The sequence below is a fragment of the Scyliorhinus canicula genome, chromosome 11 (genome assembly GCF_902713615.1).
Source record: "Scyliorhinus canicula chromosome 11, sScyCan1.1, whole genome shotgun sequence".
Lineage (NCBI taxonomy): Eukaryota > Metazoa > Chordata > Chondrichthyes > Carcharhiniformes > Scyliorhinidae > Scyliorhinus > Scyliorhinus canicula.
Window position 1 is genome coordinate 98,250,915 of NC_052156.1, and position 13,190 is coordinate 98,264,104.

The 13,190-nt window shown below is 56.6% G+C and overlaps 1 protein-coding gene across 1 annotated transcript in view; it reads right to left on the bottom strand.

Annotated features, from left to right (window-relative positions):
• appl2 (adaptor protein, phosphotyrosine interaction, PH domain and leucine zipper containing 2) overlaps window positions 1–13,190 on the bottom strand; it is a 170,492-nt gene that overhangs the window by 52,648 nt on the left and 104,654 nt on the right. The window contains exon 10 of the mRNA XM_038810881.1: window positions 11,325–11,513. Within this exon, the coding sequence (XP_038666809.1) occupies window positions 11,325–11,513 (189 nt within the window). The remainder of the gene's footprint in view (window positions 1–11,324; window positions 11,514–13,190) is intronic.

Consider the following 13,190-nt stretch of genomic DNA (forward strand, 5'->3'; position numbering starts at 1 on the left):
GCGAGGCAGCAGGCCCACGAGGGGCGAGGCCACAAGGCAGTGTCAAGAGCTGCGAGGCAGTGTCACGAGCTACGAGAGTGTCACCAGCAGCGAGGCAGTGCCACCAGCAGCGAGGCAGTGCCACCAGCAGCGAGGCAGTGCCACCAGCAGCGAGGCTGTGTCACGAGCAGCGAGGCTGTGTCACCAGCAGCGATGCACGGTCACGAGCTGCGAGGCAGTGATACGAGCTGCGAGGCAGTGATACGAGCTGCGAAGCAGTGAAACGAGCTGCGAGCCTGTGTCACCAGCAGCGAGGCACTGACACGAGCTGCGAGGCACTGTCACGAGCTGCGAGGCAGTGATACGAGCTGCGAGGCAGTGAAACGAGCTGCGAGGTAGTGTCACCAGCAGCGAGGCACTGACACGAGCTGTGAGGCACTGACACGAGCTGCGAGGCAGTGTCACGAGCTGCGAGGCACTGTCACAAGGCAGGGTAATGAGCAGCGAGGCAGTGTCACGAGCTGCGAGGCACTGTCACAAGGCAGGGTAATGAGCAGCGAGGAATTTGTCACGAGCAGTGAGGCAGTGTCACCAGCAGCGAGGCAGTGCCACCAGCAGCAAAGCAGTGACACGAGCAGCGAGGCTATATCACGAGCAGCGTCAAGAGCTGCGAGGCTGTGTCACCAGCAGCGAGGCAGTGCCACCAGCAGCGAGGCAGTGCTACCAGCAGCGAGGCAGTGCTACCAGCAGCGAGGCAGGGTCACCAGCAGCGAAGCTGTGTCAAGAGCTGCGAGGCAGTGTCACCAGCAGCGAGGCAGTGTCACCAGCAGCGAGGCAGTGTCACCAGCAGCGAGGCAGTGTCACCAGCAGCGAGGCAGGGTCACCAGCAGCGAGGCAGTGTCACCAGCAGCGAGGCACTGACACGAGCTGCGAGGCACTGTCACGAGCTACGAGAGTGTCACCAGCAGCGAGGCAGTGCTACCAGCAGCGAGGCTGTGCCACCAGCAGCGAGGCAGTGCCACCAGCAGCGAGGCAGTGCCACCAGCAGCGAGGCTGTGCCACCAGCAGCGAGGCAGTGCCACGAGCAGTGCGGCAGTGCTACCAGCAGCGAGGCTGTGCCACCAGCAGCGAGGCAGTGTCACCAGCAGCGAGGCTGTGTCACCAGCAGCGATGCAGTGCCACCAGCAGCGAGGCAGTGTCACGAGCTGCGAGGCAGTGATACGAGCTCCGAAGCAGTGAAACGAGCTGCGAGGCTGTGTCACCAGCAGCGAGGCACTGACACGAGCTGCGAGGCAGTGATACGAGCTGCGAGGCAGTGAAACGAGCTGCGAGGTAGTGTCACCAGCAGCGAGGCAGTGTCACGAGCTGCGAGGCACTGTCACAAGGCAGGGTAATGAGCAGTGAGGAATTTGTCACGAGCAGTGAGGCAGTGTCACCAGCAGCGAGGCAGTGCCACCAGCAGCGAGGCAGTGCCACGAGCAGCAAAGCAGTGACACGAGCAGCGAGGCTGTATCACGAGCAGCGTCAAGAGCTGCGAGGCTGTGTCACCAGCAGCGAGGCAGTGCCACCAGCAGCGAGGCAGTGCCACGAGCAGCAAAGCAGTGACACGAGCTGCGAGGCTGTGTCACCAGCAGCGAAGCTGTGTCAAGAGCAGCGAGGCAGTGTCACCAGCAGCGAGGCTGTGTCACCAGCAGCGAGGCTGTGTCACCAGCAGCGAGGCTGTGTCACCAGCAGCGAGGCAGTGATACGAGCTGCGAGGCAGTGAAACCAGCAGCGAGATACTGACACGAGCTGTGAGGCACTGACAGGAGCTGCGAGGCACTGTCACGAGCTGCGAGGCACTGACACAAGGCAAGGTCATGAGCAGCGAGGAATTTGTCACGAGCAGCGAGGCAGTGTCACCAGCAGCGAGGCAGGGTCACCAGCAGCGAGGCAGTGCCACGAGCAGTGCGGCAGTGCCACCAGCAGCGAGGCAGTGCCACCAGCAGCGAGGCAGTGCTACCAGCAGCGAGGCAGTGCCACCAGCAGCGAGGCAGTGCTACCAGCAGCGAGGCAGTGTCACGAGCTGCGAGGCACTGTCACAAGGCAGGGTCATGAGCAGCGAGGAATTTGTCACGAGCAGCGAGGCAGTGCTACCAGCAGCGAGGCAGTGCCACCAGCAGCGAGGCAGTGCTACCAGCAGCGAGGCTGTGCCACCAGCAGCGAGGCAGTGCCACCAGCAGCGAGGCAGGGTCACCAGCAGCGAGGCAGTGCTACCAGCAGCGAGGCAGTGCCACCAGCAGCGAGGCAGTGCCACCAGCAGCGAGGCAGTGCTACCAGCAGCGAGGCAGTGCCACCAGCAGCGAGGCAGTGCTACCAGCAGCGAGGCAGTGCCACCAGCAGCGAGGCAGGGTCACCAGCAGCGAGGCAGTGCTACCAGCAGCGAGGCAGTGCTACCAGCAGCGAGGCAGTGCCACCAGCAGCGAGGCTGTGCCACCAGCAGCGAAGCTGTGTCAAGAGCTGCGAGGCAGTGTCACCAGCAGCGAGGCTGTGTCACCAGCAGCGAGCCAGTGCCACCAGCAGCGAGGCAGTGCCACCAGCAGCGAGGCAGGGTCACCAGCAGCGAGGCTGTGTCACCAGCAGCGAGCCAGTGCCACCTGCAGCGAGGCAGTGCCACCAGCAGCGAGGCAGGGTCACCAGCAGCGAGGCTGTGTCACCAGCAGCGAGCCAGTGCTACCAGCAGCGAGGCAGTGCCACCAGCAGCGAGGCAGTGCCACCAGCAGCGAGGCAGGGTCACCAGCAGCGAGGCAGTGCTACCAGCAGCGAGGCTGTGCCACCAGCAGCGAGGCAGTGTCAAGAGCTGCGAGGCTGTGTCACCAGCAGCGAGGCTGTGTCACCAGCAGCGAGGCAGGGTCACCAGCAGCGAGGCTGTGTCACCAGCAGCGAGGCACTGACACGAGCTGCGAGGCTGTGTCACCAGCAGCGAGGCTGTGCCACCAGCAGCGAGGCAGTGATACGAGCTGCGAGGCTGTGTCACCAGCAGCGAGGCAGTGATACGAGCTGCGAGGCAGTGAAACCAGCAGCGAGATACTGACACGAGCTGTGAGGCACTGACAGGAGCTGCGAGGCACTGACACGAGCTGCGAGGCACTGACACAAGGCAAGGTCATGAGCAGCGAGGAATTTGTCACGAGCAGCGAGGCAGTGTCATGAGCAGAGAGGCAGTGTCACGAGCTGCGAGGCAGTGTCACGAGTTGCGAGGCAGTGTCACAAGGCAAGGTCATGAGCAGAGAGGAATTTGGCATGAGCAGTGAGGCAGTGTCACGAGCAGCGAGGCAGTGTCATGAGCAGTGAGGCAGTGTCACGAGCTGCGAGGCACTGTCACAAGGCAGGGTCATGAGCAGCGAGGAATTTGTCACGAGCAGCGAGGCAGTATCACCAGAAGCGAGGCAGTGCCACCAGCAGCGAGGCAGGGTCACCAGCAGCGAGGCAGTGCTACCAGCAGCGAGGCAGTGCCACCAGCAGCGAGGCAGTGCTACCAGCAGCGAGGCAGTGCTACCAGCAGCGAGGCTGTGCCACCAGCAGTGAGGCAGTGCTACCAGCAGCGAGGCAGTGTCACCAGCAGCGAGGCAGGGTCACCAGCAGCGAGGCAGTGCTACCAGCAGCGAGGCAGTGCCACCAGCAGCGAGGCAGTGCTACCAGCAGCGAGGCAGTGCTACCAGCAGCGAGGCTGTGCCACCAGCAGCGAGGCAGTGCCACCAGCAGCGAGGCAGTGCCACCAGCAGCGAGGCAGTGCTACCAGCAGCGAGGCAGTGCTACCAGCAGCGAGGCTGTGCCACCAGCAGTGAGGCAGTGCTACCAGCAGCGAGGCAGTGCTACCAGCAACGAGGCAGTGTCACCAGCAGCGAGGCAGTGTCACGAGCAGCGAGGCAGTGCCACCAGCAGCAAGGCAGTGCCACCAGCAGCGAGGCAGTGTCACGAGCTGCGAGGCTGTGCCACGAGCAGCGAGGCAGTGCCACGAGCAGTGCGGCAGTGCCACGAGCAGCGAGGCAGGGTTACAGCAGCGAGGCAGTGCCACCAGCAGCGAGGCTGTGTCACGAGCAGCGAGGCAGTGCCACGAGCAGCGAGGTAGTGCCACGAGCAGCGAGGCAGTGTCACCAGCAGCGAGGCAGTGCCACCAGCAGTGAGGCAGTGCCACCAGCAGCAAGGCAGTGTCACGAGCTGCGAGGCTGTGCCACCAGCAGTGAGGCAGTGCCACCAGCAGCAAGGCAGTGCCACGAGCAGCGAGGCAGTGCCATGAGCAGCGAGGCACTGCCATGAGCGGCGAGGCAGTGCCACCAGCAGCAAGGCAGTGTCACGAGCTGCGAGGCTGTGCCACGAGCAGCGAGGCTGTGTCACGAGCAGCGAAGCAGTGTCACGAGCAGCGAGGCTGTGTCACGAGCAGCGTCAAGAGCTGCAAGGCATTGTCAAGCGCTGCGAGGCAGTGGGAAGAGCTGCGAGGCAGTGTCAAGAGCTGCGAGGCAGTGTCAAGAGCTGCGAGGCAGTGTCAAGAGCTGCGAGGCAGTGTCAAGAGCTGCGAGGCTGTGTCAAGAGCTGCGAGGCTGTGTCACCAGCAGCGAGGCTGTGTCACCAGCAGCGAGGCTGTGTCACCAGCAGCGAGGCTGTGTCACCAGCAGCGAGCCAGTGCCACCAGCAGCGAGCCAGTGCCACCAGCAGCGAGCCAGTGCCACCAGCAGCGAGCCAGTGCCACCAGCAGCGAGCCAGTGCCACCAGCAGCGAGGCAGGGTTACCAGCAGCGAGGCAGGGTTACCAGCAGCGAGGCAGGGTTACCAACAGCGAGGCAGGGTTACCAGCAGCGAGGCAGTGCCACCAGCAGTGAGGCTGTGTCACCAGTAGCGAGGCAGTGTCACGAGCAGCGAGGCAGTGCCACGAGCAGCGAGCCAGTGCCACGAGCAGCGAGGCAGTGCCACCAGCAGCGAGGCAGTGTCACGAGCAGGGCTACAAAGTTCAAAAGAGAATCCATGTTTGACCTCACATGGAGGATGATAAATGATTTGTGGAAGGGAGTTTTTCTCTTCACTCTCTCTAAATGAAGGGATACCTTCAAATAAGGGGCGAAATTTTCCGTGGACCGACGTGACGCCCATTTCCGGCGGGCAAAAGCGGTGCGGATGACTCCGGCGTCGGGGTCTTCTTTTAAGCCGTTAATCTCCGTTCCCGAAAGGGCCAGCAGCGGACTGACACGATACGCGTCAGTTTCACCCGCTGCGGAAGTGGCGAGTCCCGGCGTTTGGGGGGGGAGGGAGTCCCGGCGTTTGGGGGGGGGGGGGGAGGGGAAGAGAGAGTCCCGGCGTTTGGGGGGGGGGGGGGGGGGAGAGAGAGAGAGTCCCGGCGTTTGGTGGGGGGGGGAGAGATAGTCCCGGCGTTGGGGGGGGGGGGGGGGGGGAGAAGTCCCGGCGTTTGGGGGGGGGAGAGAGAGTCCAGGCGTTTTGGGGGGGGGGAAAGAGAGAGAAAGAGAGTCCCGGCGTTTGGGGGGGGGGGGAGAAGAGAGAGAGAGTACCGGCGTTTGGGGGGGGGGGAGAGAGAGAGTCCCGGCGTTTGGGGGGGGGGGGGGGAGAGAGAGTCCCGGCGTTTGGGGGGGGGGGAGAGAGTCCCGGTGTTTGGGGGGGGGGGGGGGTAGAGAGAGAGTACCGGCGTTTGGGGGGGGGAGAGAGAGAGTCCCGGCGTTTGGGGGGGGAGAGAGAGAGTCCCGGCGTTTGGGGGGGAGAGAGAGAGTCCCGCCGTTTGAGGGGAGAGAGAGGGAGTCCCGCCGTTTGCGGGGGGAGAGAGAGAGTCCCGGCGCTTGTGGGGGGGGGGGGGGGGCGGGGGGGCGGGAAGAGAGAGAGTCCCGGCATTTGGGGGGGGAGAGAGAGTCCCGGCGTTTGGGGGGGGGGGGGAAAGAGTCCCGGCGTTTGGGGGGGGGGGGGAAAGAGTCCCGGCGTTTGGTGGGGGGGGGAGGAGAGAGAGTCCCGGCGTTTGTGGGGGGGGGGGGGGGGAGGAGAGTCCCGGCGTTTCAGGGGGGGGGGGGGGGGGAAGAGAGTCCCGGCGTTTGGGGGGGTGGAGAGAGAGAGTCCTGGCGTTTGGTGGGGGGGGGGGAAGAGAGAGAGTCCTGGCGTTTGGGGGGGGGGGAAAGAGAGAGAGTCCCGGCGTTTGGGGGGGGGGGGGAAGAGAGTCACGGCGTTTGGGGGGGAGAGGGGGAGAGAGAGAGTCCCGGCGTTTGGGGGGGGAGAGAGAGAGTCCCGGCGTTTGGGGGGGGGAGAGAGAGAGTCCCGGCGTTTGGGGGGGGGAGAGAGTCCCGGCGTTTGGGGGGGAGAGAGAGAGTCCCGGCGTTTGGGGGGGAGAGAGAGAGTCCCGCCGTTTGCGGGGGGAGAGAGAGAGTCCCGGCGCTTGTGGGGGGGGGGGGAGAGAAGAGAGAGTCCCGGCGTTTGGGGGGGAGAGAGAGAGTCCCGGCGTTTGGGGGGGGGAGAGAGTACCGGCGTTTGGGGGGGGAGAGAGAGAGTCCCGGCGCTTGTGGGGGGGGGGGGAGAGAAGAGAGAGTCCCGGCGTTTTGTGGGGGGTGGGGGGGGGGGAGAGAGAGCCCCGGCGTTTGTGGGGGGGGGGGAGAGAGAGTCCCGCCGTTTGTTGGAGGGGGGGGAGAGAGAGAGTCCCGGCGTTTGTGTGGTGGGGGGGCGGAGAGAGAGAATGTCCCGGCGTTTTGGGGGGGGGGGGGAAGAGAGAGAGTCCCGGCGTTTGTGGGGGGGGGGAAGAGAGAGTCCCGCCGTTTGGGGGGGGGGGGGGGGGAGAGAGAGTCCCGGCGTTTGTGGGGGGGGGGGGAGAGGAGAGAAAGAGAGTCCCGGCGTTTGTGGGGGGGTGAGTGGGGGTGGGGAGTAGGGGTGGGGGGGTAGGGGTGGGGGGGGTAGTGGGTGGGGTAGTGGGTGGGGGGGGTAGTGGTGGGGGGCAGGGGTGTGGGTGTGGGGGGGTAGGGGTGGGGGGGGTGTAGGGGTGGGGGGGTTGGGGGGTGAGTGGGCGTGGGGGGGTAGGGGTGGGGGGGTAGGGGTGGAGGGGTGAGTGGGGGTGAGGGGTAGGGGTGGGGGGTAGTGGTGGGCGGGGGGTAGGGGTGGGTGGGGTGGGGGGTAGGGGTGGATGGGGGGTAGGGGTGGGGGGTAGGGGTGGGGGGTATGGGTGGGTGGGGTGGGGGGGTAGGGGTGTGGGGGTGGGGGGGTAGGGGTGGGTGGGGGGGTAGGGGTGGGTAGTTGTGTGGGGCGTGTGGGGGGTAGGGGTGGGGGTGTTGGGGTAGGGGGCAGCGGCGTGCAGAGTGGGGGGGGGGAGGGCGACGGTGCGTTGGCCCCGGGCATCCATTGGATGGGGGCATCAGCAAATCTTCCTCAAGTCTCCCCTTCCTCCCAGCTGCCTTGTCTTTGTTTGAGAGAGAGAGAGGGAGATTGTGGGGACAGACAGACAGAGGGAGTCCCGTCCGTCCTCTGGCTGAGAGCAGGGCTTTGGTGAGTATATTGCAATCTGCCTAAACCCAGGAATATTGCCTGGTTAGAATGCAGAGGGAAATGCTAGGATCCCGGGGTGGGAGATGTGTCTGGATTTGTCTATTTCAGCTTCATCCTCTGCGATTTCAGGTCAGTTTCACAACAACAGGAAAAACGCGCGGAGAGAGAGGGAAAAACTTTTGGCAAAGTTTCTGGGTTCTGCCTTTATAATTCACCTTTCTGCGCTGTGCTGTGAATTGTCAAGGCACCTTTTCTAATCCTGGGGAGAAACAACCTTTTGAAGAGTCTGAGGAAATAAGCAGGAATTTGGATTAATTCTGCCTCCCCACCCCCTGGGCCTCTTTCTCCTCCTTTCTCCTCCCTCCCCCTTTCTCCTCTCTCTCTCTCTCACATTCTCTTCATCCTGCCCTTTGTCCCAGAGCTATTTGATCCCCCTGTGCACTGGCACAGATTTACAGTGCGGTTTAGGTTCTGTGTTTACCCCAGGTATGGGGGCGGGGAAAAGAGGGATGGATGAGGTTAGATGGAGGATGATTTGGGAGGGGGGTGGGGGTGGTTCAATGCAGTGCCCCTGAGAAACAAGAGAGATGGACAGCAAGGAAAATAGTAAAAGTGATAGGCAGAGAAATCAAGGGCCTGTATCAAACAATGACACTGTAAAAAAAATAGTAGGAGCAGGATGAGGAACGTCAAAAAAGCTAGCCTTAAAGTTCTGTACCCGAGTGCAAGGAGCATTCAAAATAAAATGGATAAATTAATTACATAGATATGATATAGTTGAGATTACAGAGATGTGGTTCCAAGGTGACCAAGGATGGGAACTAAATGGTGAGGGCTCTTCAGTTTTTAGGAAGGAAAGACAGAGAGGAAAAGGTGGTGGCGTTGCATTGTTGATTTTTTTTTGTTTATAATTTTTTTTAAATAAATTTAGAGTTTCCAATATTTTTTTTCCAATTAAGGGATTGCCCCTTTGCACGGCCAATCCACCGACCCTTTTGGGTTGTGGGTGAGAGACCCACGCAGACATGGGGAAAATGTGCAAACTCCACATGGACAGTGACTCAGGGCCGGGATCGAACCTGGGACCTCGGCAGCATGGGGCAGCTGTGCTAACCACTGCGCCCACATTGTTGATGAAAGAAGATATTGATACAATATTGAGGAAAGATATTAATACAGATGATGTGCAATTTTTCTGGGTTGAGTTAAGAAACATCAAGGGGAAAAAAACATTCATAGGCGTGGTATGCAGACCACCAAACTGCAGCGGTAATGTTGGGAATAATATTATGCAGGAAATCAGAGACGTATGTGATAATGGAACATCGGTGATTATGGGTGACTTTAATCTGCTTATAGATTAGGTGAGTCAAATTAGTCACAGTACAATGGAGAAGGAATTTCTGGAGTGGATATGGGATGGGCTTCTGTACCAATATGTTGAGGAACCAACAAGGGAACAGAATATCTTGGACTGGGTGTTGGCAATGAGAAAGGACTAGGTGTCAATCTTAGTTGTGAGAAAATCTTTGAGGATGAGTGACATAATATGATAGAATTCTTTATCAAGGTGGATAATGAGTTGATTCTGAGACCAGGGTCCTGAACGTCAATAAAGGCAACTATGATGGTATTTTGGCCATCTAAAATGGGCACCCACAAAGGACAATGGGAATTGTCGTCAGGTTGGGACACAGATAGGATACAACTTGTGTATATTGCAAACAACAACTCATACAGAAACTCACACCTGCTAGAGGCCACTCACAGGTCTTCCCGGGACAATGGGCTTCAGATTGAAACTTTCCATAAGTGGCAGACTCAGGGGTGCCTGTTTGTCTTACTTGGGAGTGCCTACGTGTCTTGGGCACTAACAGCCATGACCAACTAGGACCTGCCCAGCTATCAAGGCACTTGCCCCTAATTGACCTGGATTGATTAGCGTGATCGAAATCCTATGGATCCACTGGATTCCTACCTGGGACCGCCCAAAAGAGTGCAAAAGATGGGAGGATAAGAAGAACTGCGCAACCAACATTCTGTCTCTTTTGGACTGGCTCTGTCCACCAATTGCAGCACACCGACCAACCAAGCTCATGGACATGTGACCTCCACCTGAAGACGACACTCAGCCTAGGCGATCCAGCTAACCTCCAGCCACCACATGTGAGGAACCAGAGCCTTATCTAACCTGCATATTTCTAGCCCGTCACTTGGAAGTTAAGTAAAGGTAATTTAAACTGCTAGATATAGTCTAATGTGTAGTAGCGTGTAATTTATTAAGTATAGAACTAATCCTATGTTCAATAATAAACGATTATACTAAATACTTGTTGTGTGGTCATTTGTCCAATGCACGGAACACACTTGCACATTGTGGTTATTAATAAGGATAGAAGTCAATGACAACAAATTGGCTTATTTGCTTTTCTTTTTGTACAGTACTATACAATGTCATTGCTTTATATGCCAAAAATACCTCAACAAAATTGTTTATTAAAAAAAAAAGATACTGAAGGAAATTGCAACGGTACTGACCGTACTTCATCTTTAGACTCGGGGGGGGGGGGGGGGGGGGGGGGTTCTGGAGGACTGGAGAATCGCAAACGTTACACGCTTGTTCAAAAAAGGGTGGAAACGCAAGTCCAGCAAGTTTAATCAGGCCAGTCAGTTTAATCTCGGTGGTGGGGAAGTTTTCACAAATGACAAATAACAGTCACTTGGGCAAATGCAAGTTCATTGAGGAACACCAGCAAGGAACTGTTGAGGTAAAATTAGAGTCAGAGGTCTACCGCGCAGAAAAGGCACTTCGGCAATTGCGTTTACACTGGTCAAGAACAACCACCTGAGAATTCTAATCCCATTTCCCAGCACTTGGCCATAGCCTTGCATGCCTTGGCATCGCAATGCACATTGAAATACTTTGTAAATGTTATGAGGGTCTCGAGCAGACTCCTACTTTTCCTCACATTTCCTCTAAACCTCCTTCCCCCTTACTTTAGATCTATTCTGCCTGATCATTGACCCCTCCACCAAGAGGAAAAGTTTGTTCCTGTCTAACAATGCCAGTCATAAATTTTATACATCTCAATCAGGCCCCCTCTCTATATCCTCTGCTCCAAGGAGACCAATCCAAGGCTATCCAATCTCTAGTCATAAGTAAAACTCTCCAGCCCAGGCAACATTCTGGTACATCTCCTCTGCACCCTTTTCCTCCTTTAGTGTGGATTCCAAAACTGCACACAATATTCTAGCTGTGGCCTAACGAATATTTTATACAGTTCCAGCATCGCCTCCCTGCTCTTAAACTCTATGCCTCGGCTAATAAAGGAGAGTATAGCCTATGTCTTCTTAACCACTCCATCCACCTGCTCTGCAATCTTAAGGGACTGGTGTACCTGCACACTAAGGTCCCTCTGATCCTCGGTGCTTCCCAGGGCCCTGCCATTCATCATGCATTGCCTAGTTTGCCTTCCCAAGTGTATCACCTCACACTTACCCAGATTTGCCACCTGATCAGCTCGTCTACGTCCTGTAATCTAAAGCTACCCTCTTAACTATTTACCACCCTACCGCTATTTACCAGGGGCAGAAAAACAAAGTCATCATAGGTTTCCAGCTAAATTCCCACTTCAAACTATTCCAGCTACTCTGTAATTGACAACAGTTTATGAATAAAATTACCTGGATTTTCCTTCTTAAAACAATGAAGAACAACTTTGCTCCTATCAGAAGACCACCCATTAGAATAAATAATGCCATGTGAACAGAATTGGAGGAATGATAAAGAAGGTGTATAACTATTAGAGAACATTGTATAGGAATCAAGTTGTAGTTGTGACATACGTTTTTCCTGAAGGTGAAGTGATCTGGAAACAGTATCTTCTGTCCTCACAATCCACCGCCATAACCGAACAATTATCCAGATCCAGGATCAGTCCTCCAGCTACTGCCCCTCGTGGCTGACACATTAGATTACCTCCTTGAGTAAAGAAATAAAACCTTTCCCAGGATGTAGACACCAGGCCCGTTTTACTAACAGAAAAAAGGGGAAAAGCGATGCAATTATACCAGAGTTACATCAACCGAGTAAACATTTATAATTAATAAAAACAGAAAGAGAGAGGAAAACAGTTAATGTTTCTCTTTGATTGTCTTCTGCCAGAACGTAAAGATATTAGAGATTCAACAAGTACATAGGAGGGGAAAGGGAGGTGGAAAGACAAATGATTAGCATAGTTGCTTCACAGCTCCAGGGTCCCAGGTTCGATCCCTGGCTTGGGTCACTGTCTGTGTGGAGTCTGCACGTTCTCCCGTGACTGCGTGGGTTTCCTCTGGGTGCTCCGGTTTCCTCCCACAGTCCAAAGATGTTCAGGTTAGGTGGATTGGCCATGCTAAATTGCCCTTAGTGACCAAATAAGGTTGGTGGGGTTACAAGGATAGGGTGGAGGCTTGGGCTTAGGTAGGGTAGGGTGCTCTTTCCAAGGGCCGGTGCAGTCTCGATGGGCCAAATGGTCTCCTTCTGCACTGTAAATTCTATGAAATGGGGTGGTCTGTAATAGGGTGGAAAACAGGGGTGATTCAATGACAAAAGAGATCATGTGCAAGACAAAGGGGCTGCACCAGTGTAGTCACTCACACCTTCCACCTTATCACATTTGGAATAGGGAAAGTGAAACCACCATTTAAATGCTGCAATGTGGGAATTTTGTATGGTATATGAACTGCTGCCTCATAGCGCTGAGTTCGACCCCTGCCCCGGTTCACTGACCTTGTGGAGTTTGCATATTTTCCATGTGTCCGCTTGGGTTCTCTCCCCCACACCCACACCCCAAAGATGTGCAGTGTAGGTGGATTGGCCACACTAAATTGTCCCTCAATTGAAAAAAATATACTCATGGGGGATTGCCGTGTCCAGTCTTCCCAATGTCCCCAGTTGCTCTCAGGGTTCAAAGAATCATTATGGCACAGGAGGAGGTCATTCAGTTCATCAAATCTATGCTGGCTCTCTGTCGAGCAATCCAGTCAGTCCCATTTACCCTATCTGGTAGCCCTGCAAGTTTATTTCCCTCCAACACCCATCCAATTTCCTTTTGAAATCATTCATTGCCTTTGCTTCCATCGCCCTCTTATGCAGTAAGTTCCAGGTTATTACCATTTGTGGCATTAAAAGGTTTCCCCTCACATCCCTCCTGTACATCTTTCCCAAAATCTTAAATCTGAATCCCTTTTTCCTTGTGCAATCAGCTAATGGGAAAAAGGTTTTCTTTGTCTACTTTATCTTAACCTGTCGATCTTTTACACCTATATCAAACTTCCCCTTAACCTCCTTTACTCCAAGGAGAATAACAATTCGCAACTTAACTTTGCAGCTAAAATTCCTGATCCCTCGAACAATTCAGATAAATCTCCTCTGCATCCTCAAAGACCCTCACATGTGACTGGAACTGGCCTACCCAGAGATTTAATGATTTTGATACTCAATACTGAATCAGTACATCAGAACTCTGGGCGCGATTCTCCCAAAACGGGAGAAATCGTAAGGCTGGCGTCAAACCCGGGCGGGTTTGACGCCAGCGCGCCCCTTCCCGACCGGGAACCGATTCTGGTCCCCGGTCGGGGCTAGCAGCCCGACGCCGCAAGCTCCGGCATCACGGGCTTAACGAATTTCGTTAAGCCCGCTTGCCGGAGTTAGCGCCGGCTGACGCGTCA